Source organism: Lissotriton vulgaris, chromosome 5 (genome assembly GCF_964263255.1).
Source record: "Lissotriton vulgaris chromosome 5, aLisVul1.2, whole genome shotgun sequence".
NCBI classification, from domain to species: domain Eukaryota; kingdom Metazoa; phylum Chordata; class Amphibia; order Caudata; family Salamandridae; genus Lissotriton; species Lissotriton vulgaris.
The window spans coordinates 1,370,740,656-1,370,761,181 of NC_141693.1; the positions used below are offsets into that span (position 1 = coordinate 1,370,740,656).

Sequence of the window (20,526 nt, forward strand, 5' to 3'; positions counted from 1 at the left end):
CCGGGGAGGGATCTGTGAGCCGCCTGCGCCGAGAATCGAATTGGAAGCGGCGGAATCCCCTTGACCCGAGTGTTAATTATTGCGAGAATAATTCTGTATTTTGCCGAGATGACTCATGTGATGGAACTATATGTGATCACCTGCGATTTTTCTTTTGTTTTGAAATGTTTTTCTTTTGTTTTCTTAATAAAAATATATAAGACTTTGTTACAGCTACACTTTGTGCCTTCCCTTCCTGTCCATACTGGTGCACAAACTACTTAACATATTTAAGATAATTCTTACATTGATCATTGAGGCAGTGTTCCTGTTTGGATTACCTCCTTTGTAGATATCGACAGCACCCCCACAGACTCACAGTCATTCTACCAGAAGTACTCTCATCCACCTCACAAACTAGTAGCAAAAACAACAGGTCCGGCCAATAAATTTAAGTTCCTCTTTGCTGATGGACTTTGTGTGCGCAGTATTGTGGTTGGGCGAGTGAGTGAATGAAGGCATGATTCAATTGGTGTGAATATTATCATGAGAATAAGGATGAATGACTGATAGCATGGATACTGCGTGTGCAGATGGAAAGAATAGTGATTGCGTGGATGGAAGCATTTACAAATGGATCTTTTCCAGCGTTTACCTCTTTCTAAAAAATGTTCACGTTCAAAATGTGTACCATAGCTATATTGTTCATTCCGAAGAATGACATACGCAATGTCCTTGTCTGTAAAATACAATTATCTAGAGCTTAAAGTTGGCCGGGTTTCAGACCCAGTAGCAATTGAAAAAGGACACTGAAATGGGTCCATATGAGGGCTTATATTCATGCCCTTAACTTCACTGGCAAAAACACCAATTGATTTCTTAACAATCAATGTAAATAAGTTAATGTCAGCGATTGAGATCCTGTTTATATTTCATGTCTTACTTAATCTTACAATCCTTAAGAGTGTTAGTTATTTCCAGGATGCGTGTTTCTGTATTTCTTTTCGAGTAGCATATTACTCTTGAACAGAGCATACTTTGAACTGATTCGCCATCCGGTGTTTATGACTGGCTCAGATGGAGAGCTCTGGAGTTGAGGCTGAAGGTTATGGGAGTGTCTTACTGTGCTTGTCAGTGGGTCAAAAGGATGTTCAGAATACATGGTCATCCAATCCTTGGCATCTTTGCAGAGCGCACAACACAATGTTCACCTATACCTGCTGAAATTCTGATTCTGAGCAAACGTGTGAAGGAGGTACACAGTTGTCAACAAATTAGCAATGCAAAAGTAAAAGAAAATACAGTGCTTAGAGGTGAGTGGGTGCCTAGTATGTTTGGAGGATGCTGTAGGAGTGCATTTGGGAGAGTGAAAAGAGGGTGATGAAGTAAGGAATGAGATGCAAGACATGTCGATGGACGAGATGTGGAGAGAAGAACAAGTTACTTACCTTCGGTAACGCTTTTTCTGTTAGATACAGTATCTGCCTGTGGATTCCTCACCTTGTGAATATCCCCTTGCGTCAGCAACATTCGGAAATTCTTTTTGTAGCTTTGCGCCGACGTTGCCGACGTCATAGAGCGGTACATAGAGGCACGGCATCGCGCGCAACTACGCTGACGTCACCGACACCATAATAGGCCCACGCCGGGATGATGACATCAGTTCCGCCCTTTTTTCCGTGCCTTCGAGGCACACGGACGGACCGATGACAATAGATATATAAACAGTATACACAGTACACAAATGTCAAGATAACACACACAGTGTGAAGCAAATGCAGGAATGCAATTAAAATAAAACAATTACTTGACAATAAACTCAGGTATAGAAGAGTGGACAACGGGGAGGCGGGTGGGTCAGTGAGGAATCCACAGGCAGATACTGTATCTACCAGAAAAAGCGTTACCGAAGGTAAGTAACTTGTTTTTCTGTTAGATACATCTGCCAGTGGATTCCTCACCTTGTGAATAAAGTCCCACAGCAGTCCCCACTCCCGGAGGAGGGTGTCCACTCTCCTATACCAGAAAATTTGGAGGACAGAGCGCGCAAAGTGGCCATCCCTCCTCACTTCGGTATCAAAGCAGTAATGCTTCACGAAAGTGTGGAGGGAGGCCCAAGTCGCGGCTCTACAAATATCCTCAACAGGTACACCTTTGGAAAGAGCAGATGTTGAAGACTTAGCTCTAGTAGAATGAGCCCTTATTTCCCTCTGGAGGTTCCTTATCCGCCAGGGAGCAGCAGATCTTGATGCATAAAACAATCCATCTCGAGAGCGTGCGCTTGTGCACCGCCTTCCCCTTCTTGCAGGCAGCAAAACCAACGAACAGCTGGTCATCCGACCTGAACTCTCTCGTCCTGTCCAGGTAGAAACTCACCGCCCTCTTAGGGTCCAAGCGGTGAAGCCTTTCCTCCTCCTTGGAAGGGTGAGGGGGAGAATAGAAGGTAGGGAGGGTAACGGACTGCCCCAGATGAAAAGAAGAAAAGCAGCCCTGGTCCTGGGAACCATTCATTCAGCATGAATTGATGAACGGGGGCTTTGAACTAAGAGCTTGAAGCTCACTTACCCTCCTTGCCGAGGTAATTGCCACCAGAAAAACAGTCTTGAAAGTCAAAATTTCAAGGGACACTTGTGCAAATGTTCGAAAGGCGAACCCATCAAAAACTTAAGCACAAGGTTCAAATCCCATTGAGGAACAATAAAAGGTGTTGGAGGAAATTTATTGGTAAGGCTCTTGATAAATCGTAATACGATAGGAGATTTAAATAAAGAGGGCTGGTCCGGCAAACAAAGGAAAGCCGGTAAGGCTGATAAATAACCTTTGATAGTTGCCACCGCAAAACCCTGCTGGGCCAAAGAAAGTGCAAATTGAAGTATATTGGACAAACGAGCCCTTAAAGGGTCTATAGACTTCTCCCCATACCGAGTAACAAATTTAGACCATCTATGAGAATAAATGGACTTGGTGGAGTCACGCCTGGCCGATAATATAACATCCACCACATCGTGTGGGAGAGAAAAGGAATTCAGGTTGCCCCGCTCAATCTCCAGGCATGAAGGTGTAAGGTCTGGAGGTGGGGGTGTAGAACTGCCCTGTGAGGGAGACGGAGTGGAGGGCACGAGGAGAGGTGGAGAAGATCCGTGTACCACACCCTTTTTGGCCAATCCGGGGCGATCAATATAACTTGGGCCCGGTCTTGATGAATCTTCCTCAGAACCCGAGGAATCAAGGGTATGGGAGGAAACATGCAAAGGACCTGTGAGTCCCAACTCAACTCAACGCGTCCCCCAGTGCTCCTTGCATGGGAAACTGGAGACTGCAGAATGATGGGCAGTGAGCATTCTTGTGAGTGGCAAACAGGTCCACCTGAGGAGTTCCCCACGTCCGGGAGACGTGACGAACCACCTCCGGGTGAAGCCTCCACTCGTGGTCGACCGAGAACTGCCGACTGAGACTGTCTGCACGTACATTCAGAACCCCGGCCAGATGGTTTGCCATCAGACAAATCCGATGGTCCTGAACCCAGGACCAGAGACGCAGAGCCTCTCTGCAGAGACACTGCGACCCTACTCCTCCCTGCTTGTTGATATACCACATCGCGGTCGTGTTGTCCGTCAGGACTTGAACTGACTGACCGCGAAGGGAAGGGAGGAAGGCCTTGAGCGCTAAACATATGGCCCGCAACTCTAGAAGGTTGATGTGAAGCAACCTTTCCTCTGGAGACCAAAGACCCTTGACCTCCAGATCCCCCAGATGAGCACCCCACCCTAGAGTGGATGCATCCGTTATCACTATGGCCACCGATGGAGGCAGTTGAAAAGGCTTTCCCTGAGACAGATTGCCTTCCACGCCCCACCAAGACAGATCTGCTGCAGTTTCTCTCGGGATCCTGACTGACTCCCTGAGATCTCCGCTGTGCTGATACCACTGCCTGTGGAGGCACCACTGGAGTGCCCTCATGTGCCAGCGTGCATGGTTGACCAACGGGATGCAAGAAACCATCAAACCGAGCAGACGAAGGACCTGCAGGACTGGAACGACCGCTCCATTGTAAAATAAAGGAATCATTTCCTGTATGTCGCAATACCTTTGGGGAGGAGGGAATGCACGGCAAACAGTTGTGTCCAGTACCGTACCTATGAACAGGTTGCACTGGGAGGGCACCAGGTGAGATTTGGGTACATTTATCGAAAAACCCAACCTGTGCAACAACTGAGTTGTCTCTTGCAGATGATGGAGCACTATCTCTGGAGATTCTGCTTTGATCAGCCAATCGTCCAGATACAGGAATACCGGTACCCCGATCTTCTGAGATGCACAGCCATCACCTTGGTGAAGACTCGAGGCACAGTAGTGAGACCAAACAGAAGGACCGCAAACTGGTAGTGCTGCGACCCAACCGTGAAACGGAGATACTTCCTGTGCGACTTCAGGATGGGAATATGAAAATACACATCCTGTAAATCGATCGACACCATCCAGTCTTCTTCCAGCAGCGCTTGAAGAACCTGTGCAAGGGTGATCATTTTAAACTTCTCCTGCTTCAGGTAAAGATTCAAGATCCTGAGATCCAAGATTGGACGAAGTCTGCCATCCTTCTTGGGGATCAGGAAATACCGGGAGTAGCATCCCTGACCCCTCTCCTGCTCCGGAACCACCTCTATCGCAGCTTTTCTGAACAGTGCCAGGACTTCTTCCTGCAGGAGAAGCAGGTGGTCCTCCGAACAAAAACCTTGGCAAGGCGGTTAATTGGGGGGAAACTCCCGAAAAGGAAGAGCATACCCATTCTCCACAAGATTGAGAACCCAAAGATCTGATGTAATCAATTCCCAATCTCGTAGGAAATGGGTAAGCCGACCCCCCCACTGGGCCCACATGATCCGGAATGGCGGATCTAGGGCTGCTTTGCTGCATTGGTGGGGGTCTGGGAAGGGGAAGAGGAGGAGGAGGAGGAGGCTTGACGACCTCTGGGACGAGCTCTTTGTCTGCCCCTATAAGACTTGTACAGCATATTTTGCTGCTGCTCTGGCTGTTGCTGAGATTGTTTGAAGGCTTGAAAGGAAGACCTGCCAAATCCTCTGAAGCGCTTCCCAAATGTGCCTCTTGTATGAAGGCCCAACGACTTCGCCGTCACTCTGTTGTCTTTAAAACGCTCTAAAGCAGCGTCAGCCTTCTTCCCAAACAGTCCAGACGCATCAAAGGGCAAATCCATCCAGGCAGACTGCACATCTGTTGAGAACTCTGATGACTTTAACCACGCAGCTCTCCTAGTGGCCACCGAAGAGCCCATGACTCTCGCCACTGAATCTGCTGTGTCCAAACCACTCTGTATCACCTGCCTTGCTGCAGCCTGAGTGTCCGATATAACCTCCTGAAAGTCCTTTCTATCCCCTTCAGGAATCTTGGGCACCAACTGTTTTACAGAATCCATCAGGGCATGGATGTAACGTCCCATCAGGCAAGTCGAATTAGTAGTTTTTAATGTCATGCTGGCTGAAGAGAAGACTTAGCAGCCTGATCCTACTTTCCTGACTCTTTTTCCCCAGGAACCTGCGGAAAATCTCCTGCAGACTTCTTTGAACAGGCAGCCTGTACAACTAAACTTTCAGGCAGGGGCTGTGTTGATAAAAAAATCAGGGTCATTAGGAGCCACCCTATATCTCCTCGCAACCGCCCTTGAAATAGCAGGGGCTGACAAAGGTTTCTTCCACACCTCATAGATTGGCTCAGCCAAAGCGTCATTGAATGGCAGCATTGGTCCAATTACAGAGGAAGGTGAATGGAGGACCTCCGTCAGAATATTCGACTTGTACTCAGCAGTAGGCAGAGTGATGTTTAACAAGTCTGCAGCCTTCTTTATCACCACATGGTAAGGAGTCACATCTCTAGAAGGTGTATCAGATGTAGAGGCCAAATCCCACTCAGGAGACAGTTCCTGGCCACTACCCTCCCTCAAGTCATCAAAGGGATCCTCAGACTCCTGAAGCTCACCTTTCTCCACTTCTTCATCCCGATACCTCTGTTCCTCCAAAAGCCTCTGTGCCTCACGCCTCCTTAACAAACGAAGCCGACGGATCCACGGCCGACTCCGCTGGATTCGAACCCGAAGTCGGATGAGGCAGCTTAACTCTAGGTCGAACCGGATTCGGCATCGGAGTCGAGGGTACCGGCGTCGAGGGTACCGACGTCGATGGATTCAGCGTTGAAGACTTCGCCGGCGTCTGAAAAGGCCAATACAGTGCTGGAGCCGGCATGAAAGGCATAAAGGGCGGAGGAGCATAAGCCTGGGGAACACCCAGACTAAACGCCATAGGACCCGTGGGACCAACAGGTGCACCAGACGGGTACATTGCCCTGGAGTAAACACCAAACATGGCACTGAGGAATTGCGTCGGATCCTGACCTGGGGACGGAAAGGCAGGATATGAGCCTCCAGGCTGCTCCCGAGGGAGCGGAGTCCTCACGACTTCGACCTCTTCAGGCTGGTGCACCGAAATAGACGGACCCGCAGGCAACAGAACCTCGACTTCACCAACTTCCTCCACCTCACCTTCATCCTCCTGACCAGAAGGATGGGACGGGTCCGGAGAAGGGTTCGCTAGCTGCTTCGGTGACTCAGGTGAATTCGCACGCGAAGCCTCACCCTCAGAGTCCTGGGCTTCCGAAGCCGAAGCCACTGCTTCTTTATGAAGTAGCTTCACTTGCGACTTCGGCCTCGAACTCGAGTCCTTGCCCGAGTGATGTCGGGACTCATGGCTCCTCTTCTTGTGCTTCTTCCTCGAAGACCTCGAAGCATTAGCAGAAGACGACTCCGAGCTCAACCTCGAACGAGACCTCTACCTCGAACGCCAAGTTCGTGACTTCGAAGTCTTCTTATCTTTCTTGCTTTTAAGTTTTGCAACGAGGAGCTTCATCTCCCTCTCTCGAAGGGCCATCGGTATCATCTTCTTGCAAGAAGGGCAATCCTCGACTTCGTGGTCGGAGCTCAGACACCAGACGCAGCACTCATGCGGATCAGTGATTGACATTGTCTTGCCACATTCCCCGCAAGCTTTAAATACGGTCTTCTTCGAAGACATCTCGACAGAAGACAAATAGAACACAGAGAAAATCACAGAGTAACAAAGTTACTGTAAAAGCTACAGACGATCCCTTGAAAACCGTTAGCATCGACGACACGGAAAAAAAGGGCACTGATGTCATCATGCCAGCGTGGGTCTATTATGCTGTCGGTGACGTCAGCGGAGTCGCGCACGATGCCGTGCCTCTATAACGTCGTCCACGCCGACGCGAAGCTACAAAAAGAATTTCCGAATGTTGCTGACGCAAGGGGATATTCACAAGGTGAGGAATCCACTGGCAGATGTATCAGAAAAGGGGTGTACATGTCTAACAGAGAGAACATAACTGGAGTGATTGAAACACTCTGAAGACCACTACCCCTTTCACAGGCCTCAGTAATGTTTAATTAACAGTCCAATATTGTTAATCCATTATTTAAAACAGCTAACGAACATCGACAAAGCCAGTGGTCCTAGCTGGCGTTAGGTGTATGTCAGGTGTATTATATCTGGATGCAAGAACAAAGTTCGGAGTGTATCCAAAATACCAGTCGAGTGGCACAGAAATGGGAATCACATAAATGGAGTTTGTGTGCTCAAGCCACGCTGCTAATTACTTAGGCCACACCCCTTTAGTGACACCCTCACTTTTTCATCCCACTTAAAGACCTGCCATTACCTGATAAACTCGAAGAATAAAAAACGCTGCCCAACACGCATGGCAACGGCAAACGCTATTAAGAGCGAATTGTATTGTTGCTGCGTGAAAGACATGTTGCACGAAATAAGGTTTTGGAGACATTTGGGTTAACGGTAGAAAAAACGAATAGCTGGGAGCGCTTGGCTTTGACCTAGGTACTGCTGAAAAATGAAAACAAAGCCAAATCCCGCTGTTTAGCTTGAAGCTGGCATCCTGACGTGAAACGCTAAGATGTCTACAGTGCTCACATTAATTACGTGCTCGGCAGATTCAATCACATGTAATTCACGCATGGTTCAAGTCGAGCCAGCTGCAGGGAAGTACTGCTATCTGCGTAGCATGCTAGGTTTCTAGAGGGCAGTTTTCAGACGGCAGCACACAACTCAACCCTGGTTTTGTTTTTCAAATACAATTAACGATCGACGAAATATTTCAATTTACTGGAATGCATGTACTCAATAAAATGTAAATTGTAGGTACAAAGGAACTCATGATATTCCTTACGCAGAGCCGGCATTTGCTAAAACACGGCCCAGTGCGTGGGCGGAGATAAACTTGCCCCTTGCTGATGGATATGAATTAAATGAGGCAGCAGGGAGTCCCTTTTGTGCTCCCTGGTCAGTATCTGGTTGAGCGGGGACATCCCAGGACCCATTCCCACCCCCCACCTCGAACCCCTAAATCGCGATTAACTGCAGGACACAGATGATGGTTTTATTGATGTGTGCCAGCAGGGGTCAGACGGTGAAGGAGGGCAAGAACATCACCTGCCGTAGGGTAAGACATCACCTGCCGTATGATCATAAAGGACTAAAACCACTTTAATGGACTAAAACGACAGAAACGAACAGTCAAGGACAAGTACTAGGCTGAAGCGTGAAGAGTGGTGCTCTTGACACAGTCTCAATGCACACAGCTCTACGCGCCCATCAGAAAATTGGCGCCCAGGGCCTTGGCCCAGCTCGCCATGCTAAAGGCCGGCTCTGCGTGGCGCCACTTAACACATTGCTGATGACCACTTTTAGAGTCTTGAAGTCCCACCAGCAGATTAACCATGAGCAGGTGGTGTCAATGCCGTTCGTGAGCGCCTGAGAGGGTCGCCCTAAGAATGTTAGCAGCACTGGAAACAAAAGTCATTCCTGAGCCAATGAGTGCCGTACCTGAGAATGCCGGCTCCCCGGGACCAAGGCTAGGGCCTCAGAGGGCGGAGGATGCTTCTGGTCGGACCAGGAGAACCTGTAGTTTCCGCCTTCGGTTTCTAGAACACTCCTGCAACAGGGAAAAAGGTCAGATCAAAATACAAATCTTAACTGAGATGACACTGTTATTAATCATATTAATAAAGTATTTGAAACATGCTGAGAAACACAACACTAGTATTTGTTAAAACAATAGCGAACATTCGGCTTCTGTTACTGGTTGAAAAACTCAGCGTTGTATTCCTATAAATGTCTCCAGACGTGGCACACTGCACGAGAGGTGCACCGCGCCCCCGTTATTTCTATGTTTGAGAAAGATAAGGAATCTAATCCACGTCCCAAACAGCAGGCTATTGTAGTGCTTCTTTCACTTCCATGGACTCTGGCAGGCGCCTGCAAAGGGCCTCTTTCATTCTGTTATCCATGAAGGGTGGGCGAGCCCCACAGTACTGTTAATTGTGCTGCCCGGTGTGGGGGCCCATAGCTGCCAAGGTTTCAAATTCCTATGTGTGACATTTTAATATTTTCAGTGTAATTATGAGTGACATTTCAATGATTATGAGTGACATTTTTTCACGAGCGAAATCAAGCAATGAAGATGAGGGACACATATAAATATCAGAAATTACACCCATTTGAGCAACAAAAAACTCCAGGAACATCTTACAACTCCTGCAAAGAATCAGAAATGTTCTCTGTCGACGTGGGACCTGGCCCAACAGGAAGGATGTGTGAGGCCTCAACATGAACAAGTTACACACAGAGGCATCTCAGCTGGATAAGTGCAACACTCTCAGCTGATTCACGCCCAGACAGGCTGACGAGCACCATTTTGCATTGTCCAGTCACAGGCTGAGGTTTGCGCAGTAATCTCCAATACAACATAGCCGATATCTTATTATTGTCAGAAACCTGCTTTAAATTACCCCCGGCGGTTTTGAGAAATAAACCGCAAACGTAAAGGAGGAGACAGAAACACACACCGGTCACAGCTCTAACCACGGCCGTCAGCCAGTTGCCCATTAGCTATTCTCATTCTTTTAGCATTACATTTACAACGACAGTGACATTGCAGACTATACTGTCCTGTTTTGAACATGCTGTAGATTACAGGCTGTTCATTAAGACATCACATGCCATTAACTGCAGACTACACATGTATACATTTGTAAAAGGTGGAGGGAGAGGGATGAAAAGTAAGAAGAAAATAGGAGGCGGTAGAAGAGAGGGAAGGAGGGAGACAATGGGAGTAGGGAGAGGGGGGAGGAGGTAGATAAAAGGAGAGAGTTGATAGAGGGAAAGAGATAGAAAAAGAAAGGGTATAAGTGATATTGGAGGAGCGAGAGAGATGGGGCAAAAATCTGAAATGGAAGTGGAAAAGCAAATAGGCATTTGACATGTCTATTGCAGAAAGTAAATATAGCCAGAGGTGCGCTGGCCTGCTTGGTTAATTTATAGATATGATCTCGGTTATGGGATGGAAAACGAATGTGCTGCTCTGCTGTGAATAACTGTACTGTTGCCTGGAAGCTGGACGAGCACCCTGCACCTTCCGATAAGTAGTGTGTGTGGACCCCCAAATGTGGGTCATACAAAAAGTGTTCCATCTTTGCTGAAGGGACCCTGTCTTTATGGGCTTTCCAGGTTCCGCTGTGCATCCTAAAGTAAATGATCATTGAGCATTGAGGTTGCCAGGGAGTGGTGAGCAGAAATGGTTCAAGTGCAACAAGTAACCCTTTATATGTTTGCTTTGTGCTGTACGTTTAAAGAGACAGTTGGCAGTGAGTTTTCTCTCCTCCGAGCCGGTGGAAATTGCTCTAGCACTGAGCTCATTCCCAACTTCTGACTGAAAGATCCAGGGTTACCAGACCACAGACAGAATGTCGATTTTTTCGGAAAGCAGGCTGCATGCATTAAACAAAATTCCTTCGCAGCTCTGTGGGGGTCCGTCAGGGTGAAGGGGTAGTAGCTGGATGACAGGTAGCGATGTGCAGGCACCAGTGGGCACGCCGCCCATGGCAGACGTCTCACCCTCAGACTGCACCCCGAGTCTGTTTCTCCGATTATTATATTTTTGAGCGTGAGGCGGAGGGGCCGGCTGAGAGCTTCCTTCTGTTCTAAGCCTGTGACTGTGAGAGGCCTGTGAGAGGCAGCCCCTGGACCATATTGCAGCGTGATCGGCTCTATGCCTACGGAGCAAAACTGGAGGGGATCACGCCATCACGGGGATGGGTCAGAAGGTACAGGTCAGCTCAGAGGCATGGGAATGAAGGTTAGTAATTAGGGAAAGTCTCAGGGAGGAAGACAGCGAGCAGGTACAGGTCAGCTCAGTGAGCCTCCCCCTGGGCATGGCAGTTTTAGTAATTAGGGAAAGCCTTCAGGGGAGAATCCAGCTGGGCCGTTATGAATGCACGTGTGACGGAGCAGAATAAAATTATATTATTTATATAATAAAGGGTGTCGATCGACATTAGATCATGCAGCCACGCCAGGACACTAGAGATCTTCTGAGCCACTGACTGCAGGCAGCTGCTGATCGCGCGCTGCCTGAAGGAATTGTTCAATCGCACATACCGCGTTTAGCTGCATTTCACCACTTTCTCACATACTTCTCTGCCAGTAATTCTTGCAGCGACTCTGCTCTGCGCGGTAGACTCAGGCGGCAGGCCTTGAGCCACCATGCAATTGCCGTTTGCCGCCCTGCTTACTCAGACCTCCGAGCCAGGCCATTCAGGTCCTCCAGTGACAGTCCTGATCACTGCTGCTGCAACGGTCACTCCTGTATGGCTCTCTTTGCAGGGGCGGTCTTAGGCATGTGCAAGCTGTGCACCTGCACAGGGCCACCAAACCCCAGGGGCCACCACGCCAATATATATCCTTAATATGATAATCCTCTGAGGATGGATACATATTTGCGTGGCAGCCCCTGGCAGGGATTTGGCGGCCTCCTGCTCTGTTCCACTTCCAAACACCCTGACCCCCCCTCTTCACTGGCCTCTGCACCGGCGTTCCTCCGGGGGGGCGGAGGGGGGCCCCCTACCTGTTCCTCTGGGGGCCTGGGGGCCCCCTACCTACGCTCCCTGCCCAGGGCCGCCATAGCCGCCCCTGCTCTTTGCAATTTTATATCACCGCGGGCGGCGCGGCTGAGGCTCAAATATTTACTGCAGCTTTCTGACTGAGAAGCTGTGCCACGCGGCGGCCGACGGTGCCCACAGACAGCGCTGCTGCGCCATGACGTTTAGACGCAAAGTAGTCTAGCCCCCTCCCTCAAGTTAACTCTCAATATCAGCAGGGCATGACCCCCGTCCTCAATGCACACAAGTAAATGTTTCACTTTCAGCCACTAATAATTCAGCCAGCCGCGAGCGAGCCCTAAGGATGATATAATGAGAGCAGTGCGCGCTGCCAGCTGCCACTCCATTTTAATAGTTTTAGGCAGCGCCAACGGCTTGAGTGACAGCTGTTGGGCTATGCCTAAATGCGTGACAATACATTTCAGTGCGGTGATGCGGAGCACCGCACTGAAATGCGTTAGTGTCACACACGATGCGTGATACTTGGCAGAACTGGGGTCCACAGCTAGGCTATTTGGGAAGTGAATAACAGAGATAAGTAATACCCTTCTTGGACACCCAAGACCCTCATCAGCACTGGCCCATGGCAGTGCGCAGGACAGGAAGCCCCCCTACTCTGGACGGCGCGGGAGGTGGACTGGCGACGGTGTGCCGGCAATGCATTAAGCCCAGCCTTCATTTCTGCTCACTGAGCCGTCAGAGAGTAGTGTCAAACAGTGAGAGGAAGTGAAGCAGCACAGCCTTGTGCTGGAGGCTGAAGCACTGAGGCCACCCCAGGATATGTTGTACACCCAGGACTCCACCCTGGAAGTTAGTTAGAGGTAGTGTGGTGTGTCTAAACACGCTGAGGTTTTATGGTGCTCTTGTAAATTAACATAAGGCCATAGCATGGGGTTGATGGACCTTGAAACAACTTTTCTGGCCTGTGTAAGTTTTGCTTGACTTAAGCGGAATATCACGGAATAAAATGTTTAACCCCTTCCATGCTGGGCCGATTTTCCTCGTGTGCTAGGCTTTTAAAGAATCAATGGCTTTATGACGGCCCCCAGCCGTCATCAGCACACGAGCACTGTAATGCATGACGGATGGGGGCCGTCATCAGCATGGAAGGGGTTAAAGATGCAATGTCTTATTATGAAGCTACAAGAGGGAGTGCACTTTTCTCCATCTACACTACTTTTTGACAACCGTCTGAAGGCAACCAGGTCTCCAGTTGTCACATTACCGGTCTCAAACGCAAGATATGCCAACACTTTACATGCTTCAAATGAAGGCATTGATTCTGGAAACATGATTCTGTTTGTAATTTGTGTGGCACGGGGTCCTGAGGAAGGTATCCACTCCCCCACCTGCAAAAAGATACTATGGAATACAGGGTATTCGTTAGGCGGGAAGGAGAGATCAGAAGCTGGGAAACATGCTGTCCCAAGGGACACAAAACTGAAGCCCATCAGGGCTCCAGCAGGTATCCTGGGAGGGTCTACATGACTTGGCAATATGGCAGCATAATAATTATAATAAACCCGCCAAGGGGAAGTAGAGAGATCAGTCTACGTTAGGGATGTGCCATAAATAATGTCTGGGAGGGTCATCCTGTGGATTCTTAAAATGTTACTTTTTGCTGAGTTATCTATTATAATCTCGATAATTCTAGTACATATATGATAATTCTAGTACACATGATAAAGTGAAACATTGGATTGGCAACGATCTTTTGCAAAATAATATAGCTGATGGAGGTACTATTAAGTTATATGAAAAGAGGACTTACAAGCAAGTTGACATATCACAAACTCAAGAGTCATTTAGGATTTCATCAGTAAAGTGGCACAGAAACTGACATCCTTAGGATAAGGCAAGAGTAGCTCTCCTCGACAGGCCAGGTCTGTGCCCGCTTGCTTCTCTACATCTCCACCGCATCACATATTATACATCATCACAATCAACTCCACAGCCTCCAAGATACAACTAGCACTGAGGGAGTGCCCCCGAAAATGTCTCAAGTCATTACTTATATCCTGCACTCACCAAGTGAAAAGTATAACTTTTCTATCACCTCCCATTGTAAGCAGGGCGCCACAAGGCTAATCACCAACAATATTCAGTACTCATTGGCGCCTCAAATTTCCACTCAAAAGATACAACTGTTACACAGAATTCACACCAAATTCAAGGAGGAAAGGGAGAGGTTTCTTCACTTCATCTTGGTCATCTTTTCACCTCTTCTGATCTCGAATGTGCATTCACCCCAGCGCCTAAATAACCTGTCAGTAAACTGTGACTTCTGTTTCGATCTTCAAATCAATGTTGCTGCAAGGTGCGCTTTCTACCTGCTACAATTCTTGAGAGGTTGTGAAGCCAACAATGGTCAGCACATCCATGCAAAGGAAGTTACAAGTCTGGCTACTGCAATAGCTCGTCTTCGGATCTTTCCACAAACAGAATTTTAAAAAACTCAGAAGGATCCAAAACTTTCAAGTGACAGCTGTTTCACTTAAAGTCCTCTGAGCAAATTAGGGAAGCAAGAACATTTTTGCAGTGGCTCTCTAACAAGGATTGAATGGACTTCACCCTTGAGCCTGTCTTTCCAATGTGTTCCTACCTTTCCAGCTGACAAGATGCCGAAGGGTTAGCTTCCTGAAGATGTGATCACTCCATTAAAGGAGGAACAAACGTTATGAGGAAAGATCCCCGAACAGTCCAGGCTCTACTCTTTAGAACTCCCTCCCACCCGCATTCTTGAGTGGAATTAGACAGAAGCTGAAAACTCAGTCTCCAGGTCCCAGTAACGTCTCTGCTCCTCCAGCATGAGACTCCACAGACTTGTGCTCCTGCACTCCCTCTCCTCCGACACACCAATGCTACGTGATCAGGTGAGTGCTTTACAAATCGTATAAATAACATAGATTAATCCAATGGTAAATGTCACTGACTGGAATGAACGTGATCTGTGTGAACATGGTGGCATTCTGACAATAACAACAACAAAACGATCAGATTGGGGCCCCAAGGGAATATTTAAAGACCTAAACTCTGGGAACATTCCCTAACAGTATACAACAACATGAGAGAACCAGAGGGTCTATAGGTATAGTGAGTTAACGGTGCAAGTTACCATAATGCACAAAAAACTTCCCGACTAACTGAGAATGGTGGTAACCAATGACACCCTGGTGGATGGTCAAAGATACCCATCAGTCACCACTCGGAACCGCCCTTCATCATTTGGGATTCCTTTTCGACCATATACCCAGATGTACTATCCTCAGGAAAAAGGTGACCACGATGGTAAATGGTCCTTTTAGCTGAAATAGAAGGTAGTATGGTCTCCCCACTCCCTTGTAAAGGTAAGTGATAATCGTGAGGTGACCAAGAAAGTGCAGTGCAAAAGATAACAAATACAAAAAATAATAATAATAAAAAGTGCATTTAAAATTGGATGAGGGAGTAATGAACAATTTTATTCAGATGATACTAGCTCTACCAATGTTAAAAATTTGTCAAGACAGTTTGAAAAATAGCTGTCTAGATGTGGTACCAGGTCGACATGTTTCAGCAATGAGGGACAGAGTTGTCTTTGTTTTGTTCAGGACTCAACAACAAATATTGCTACTGCCAAAAATTATAAGATATAAGTGAAAAGTGATAGTAAGAAACCAGAAACTTAACTACTTCTCCACAAAAATGTTATCTTCATCCAACAAGTCCAAAGATATTTTTAATATAGTTAATGAACTCTGTGACAACGACAGGACAGCCCCTTCAATAGCTCCTACGCAGAAGCTATGTGATTCCCTGAATAATTTTTTCAGAGAAAAAATTGTCACTATCAAATCGAGCACTGCTAGTTCCCCAACGTCACTTCCTTTGGATGACGTCTTTTACAATCCCTCTGTACTAGATACCTTCCCGGCCATTGATGGTAAAACTTTTTCTTCACTTTTGACAAGGGTAAAGTCCGGATCCCCTAACGACATCTGCCCCCCCCACATCTTCTCGGAAATCGGTCAGACTATCCCTCAGGGTATTCTACCCCTACTAAATAAATCACTGACCCAGGGCAGGGTACCTACTGGCTTTAAACACGCTCTGCTAATCCCTCTAATTAAAAAACCAGATCTGGACCCCCAGGACTCATCAAATTATCGTCCTATATCCCTGTTGCCGTTCTTATCCAAGATATTGGAGGCTCACGTCTCCAATTGCCTTTCCAACTTTGTGGAAACCACTGGATTTCTGGAGCCAAATCAAGCTGGGTTCCGTCCAGGCCATTCGACCGAGACGGTAACCCTGGCAGTCCAGAATACACTTCGGTGTAACGCAGACAGGTATGTCCACCAGGCACTGGTGCTTCTTGACCTGTCTGCTGCATTCGACACGGTCGACCACACTATTTTGGTCGGCCGTGCCGAGCAGGCAGGCCTCAGAGGTACTGCCCTGAGCTGGGTGGAATCATTCTTGTCCGACCGGACTCAAGCAGTGAGACTGGGCACCTTCACAGCCCCTAGAATTAAGAACGACTGCGGTGTCCCTCAAGGCTCATCCCCGTCTCCCCTTTTATTTAATTTATACTTGCGTCCCCTCTTGTACTCCTTGAGGAAATTCAAAGTGTGGATCTTTAATTACGCAGATGATCTGCAATTGGTTTTCCCCCTGGGGTCGCCGGATGCTGTCACTGAGTTTAGGGAGGTCATGGCTCATATCCAGAGATGGATGGGCCTTAACCACCTAAAACTTAACCCAGGCAAGACTGAACTGATCTTGCCTGGGAAGAGCGAACTCAGCTGGGGACCTCAATTTTGGCCTCCGGAGATGGGAAATCCCCCCTCCAAATCCCGTACGGTTAAGAGCCTTGGAGTCACCTTCAGTGAAGACCTCTCCCTGAAAAGTCAGGTAGGGTCAGTTGTTTCCGCATGCTTCTTTCAGCTGCGTAAGATTAGAAAGATTGCCCATTTCCTAACCCATTCTGCCCTGATACAGGTGACCATCGCCCTTGTGCTGTCTAGGCTGGACTACTCAAATAGTTTATATTTGGGCCTTCCAGCCGGGCAGCTCAAGAGGCTGCAGCTGGTTCAAAATCAGGCGGCCAGGCTGATCTGTGGGCTTCCTAAATGGCAGTCCATAAGGCCAGGCCTGGCAGATCTGCATTGGCTGCCGGTAGCCCAGAGGGCGGCTTTTAAAACCGGCTGCATTATCTTTAGGGCATTACAAGGCAAAGGCCCCAAATTTATCATCAACTTGCTTGCCAGATACATCCCCTCCCGCAACCTCCGTTCTGGTCACAAAAACTTGCTCACGGTGCCGGTTGTTAGGAAACAACGTCAGGGCGGCAGCTCCTTTCATTTTCTTGCTGCCTCCCTCTGGAACTCCTTGCCAGCTTCTTTAAGGTCACACAAGGATATTCTAGCCTTTAGACTAGCCTTTAAGACCTGGCTTTTTAGAGAAGCCTATCCTTAGATGTTCTAAGTTGTCCTCCTGTTGTTGTGTTATGCTTCTGAAAACTTCCTACAGCGCCATGAAGCCTACGGGCGTACGTGCGCCTTATAAGCTAAATTTAACATAACATAACATAACAGAAATGGAGACAAGCACAAAGATCACCTGAAGGTTTCTAGGTGACGAGTCTTGTCTATTCTTACAGGTCATGGATTTCACAAGCTTGTAAGAAGTGGAGACCTCACCCCACCTGGCAGTGGCTCAGGAGTAGAGTGAAGCACCGCTCTTTCCGTCGGTACTTCTAAGCCGGCATCTGAACCGACTGGGGTCGCTCTAACATTGGTAGAGCGAGTATCATCTGAATAAAATTGTTCATTACTCCCTCATCCAATTTTAAATGCACTTTTTATTATTATTATTTTTTATATTTGTTATCTTTTGCACTGATATTTCTTGGTCACCTCACGATTATCACTAACCTTTACAAGGGAGTGGGGAGACCATACTACCTTCTATTTCAGCTAAAAGGACCATTTACCATCTTGGTCACCTTTTTCCCTGAGGATAGTACATCTGGGTATATGGTCGACATGAATCCTAAATGATGAAGGGCGGTTCCGAGAGGTGACTGATGGGTATCTTTGACCATCCACCAGGGTGTCATTGGTTACCACCATTCTCAGTTAGTCGGGAAGCTTTTTGTGCCTTATGGTAACTTGCACCGTTAACTCACTATACCTATAGACCCTCTGGTACTCTCATGTTGTGGCATTCTGACAATGGCATACAGAGGAGGAGCACACTGCCGCAATGAGAGCTGAGATCTGTCATGTGTGAAAAAACAAGGAAAAGGACCCACCTCTTTGCTGATAAACCTCTATGCAGCCTTTAGAACATAAGAAATATCTGTCCTCCGAACCCTCGGCCTTTTAAGAACGTTTTATATCTGGCAATCTGGCACCAGCCATTATTGTGTATAATGCTCAGCAGTCTCTTCCATAATTTGATTTGTCGTTTATTTTAGGACTGATGCTCCTTGACGAAGAAAACAAGTAGCCGTCTACCTCCTTCTCCACCCACCTTGGTGGGGGAGGTGGAGAACCGATTTGGCTGTCTCAGATGTACGCTGTCCAGAAAAGGATTACACTGGTTACTAATACAATACAATTTTGCCAGTCCTCTTCATCCACTGGTCTGTTCAACTGTCATTAACATTTTGTTTCTGCCCACCACAGAATATACCATATGGCAACGGGTCAGCTCACTTCATCAACTGACTGTCTCACACTGTGCGTGACAAACTTTTGCCAGATCACATGTACACTGCGGCCTGAAAAAAAGTGCCAGCTTGGCGCACTGGGCCACTCCATGTTATATATTTTTTGAATACATTTGAAGGTTTTTTTGTTTATTGCATGTGTTTGCAAATTCAATAATTTAAACATCACACATGCTAACTGCTCGCCAATACTTGTTTATACCAACGGAATGCTTAAAGGTCTGGCCAGAAAGGGAAATCCTGAGCAATCACTTTAGGGTGTTGAGGGGGGATTGAAGATCTTCGCTACTAAACCTAAAGCACCCTCTAACTATTTTTTTCTGTTTGGACTGCCTGTGCCCTTGGGTTCCTTGGCCTACACTGGTTGGTTGTGACCTCGCTTTGGTTGTAGCCTGCTAGTAATCTATTGTCATTGCAAAAGTGCGGCATAGTTCTACAGACTTGCAATACTAATATAGCATGACTGCTATATTGTAAGAGTCACAAAAGAGGTTCTCGGGGGCGCTGCAGCACTCTAAAAAAGAGAACTTCACTAAATTATCAAGGTACAGGGTGCGAAAAAAGCACGTACAAGTTTGCCACCACTACCTCACGCTACGGCTACGCCATCAGACACGGTCTTCCACTAGACACTTTAGACACGTGATTATCAGGAAAGTTATCAGGTTTAACGTTCAAACAATGTCCCATCTTTAACAAACTCACCAGCGGTTATGTTTCAATGAGTCATAAACCCTTCTGGTTCTCAGCACTGCAGGATCTTTCAGGGCATGCACTGCAAAGGGATCACACTGAACGGAATGATTCTATACAGCAGGAGATACAAAACCGGCCTCTCTCCTCCCAGTCTTCTTCTGTCAAAGCAGCTTCGGGGAATTCACGCACTCTCCCAGCCTTCCCTGGGTGTTTCAGTTAAGTACACCTGGCTGTTACAATGTCCTTCGGCCATACTTGTTTCCATTCCATGGGCCAGCGGTGGATGGCTTTCAAATGAGGCCTCTATAAAGTATGTTATAGTTGACAACCAAGCCTGGCACAGAAACAACGGAAATTATTTGCAACCTTCATTCCAGACAACAACATAATTAAAAACCCAAGAATTGATTAGGGCACTTTTCTGAGACGACACATCAACTGCTTCAAGCATCTGGCAATCGGATCAAATGTAAATTGAAAGTTGCATTTATCCAATCAAGAAACATGAAACATTCTCCAAATTATTTCATACACGTGCAGTGCTGATGAGATGCGCATAATGCATGAAATCTCACTATCATGCCTATGTCTCACTGCAAACTTTATTGCAGTTTTTTTCGAGGAGCTATTAAAATTAAGACATTCATCCACTGCTGCAATGGGCAGGTCAACACGCGATACCCACTGGCACGTGCCGTGTACTCCCCATGATATTAATACTTTAACAAGTAGAAAGGAAAATGGCTGACCAATAGGTGTAAGCCTGAGGCGTAAACTAGCGAGGAGGCTCAAAGTTCCCATGCAGGCTATTACAGAGGGTCGGGACACAGATTTTATTATATTTACTGGCATTGACGAGCAGCAGCTCAACAAGCACCACTACCAGCAGTGTGCCAGGGACAACCAGAAGACTGAAGAAAAGGAGGCAGATCAATGAATGTTCGCGTGCAGCTGCTACCTGTGAGATACGTCACCACCTTCCTACACCTTCAAACAGAAAGAGCCCTCGGGCAAGAACATGATGATGAGATCCTTCAACTGTAGTGTTAACCACGGATGCTTCATCCAACAACCCCGGCTGAACTAACAGCAGTCACAGAAA

The 20,526-nt window shown here is 47.4% G+C and overlaps 1 protein-coding gene across 2 annotated transcripts in view; it reads right to left on the reverse strand.

The window, feature by feature from the left end:
- MAGI3 (membrane associated guanylate kinase, WW and PDZ domain containing 3) overlaps positions 1-20,526 on the reverse strand; it is a 1,323,293-nt gene that overhangs the window by 120,021 nt on the left and 1,182,746 nt on the right. For both annotated transcript variants that reach the window (XM_086923326.1, XM_086923327.1), the window contains exon 18: positions 8,901-9,009. In XM_086923326.1, the coding sequence (XP_086779452.1) occupies positions 8,901-9,009 (109 nt within the window). The remainder of the gene's footprint in view (positions 1-8,900; positions 9,010-20,526) is intronic.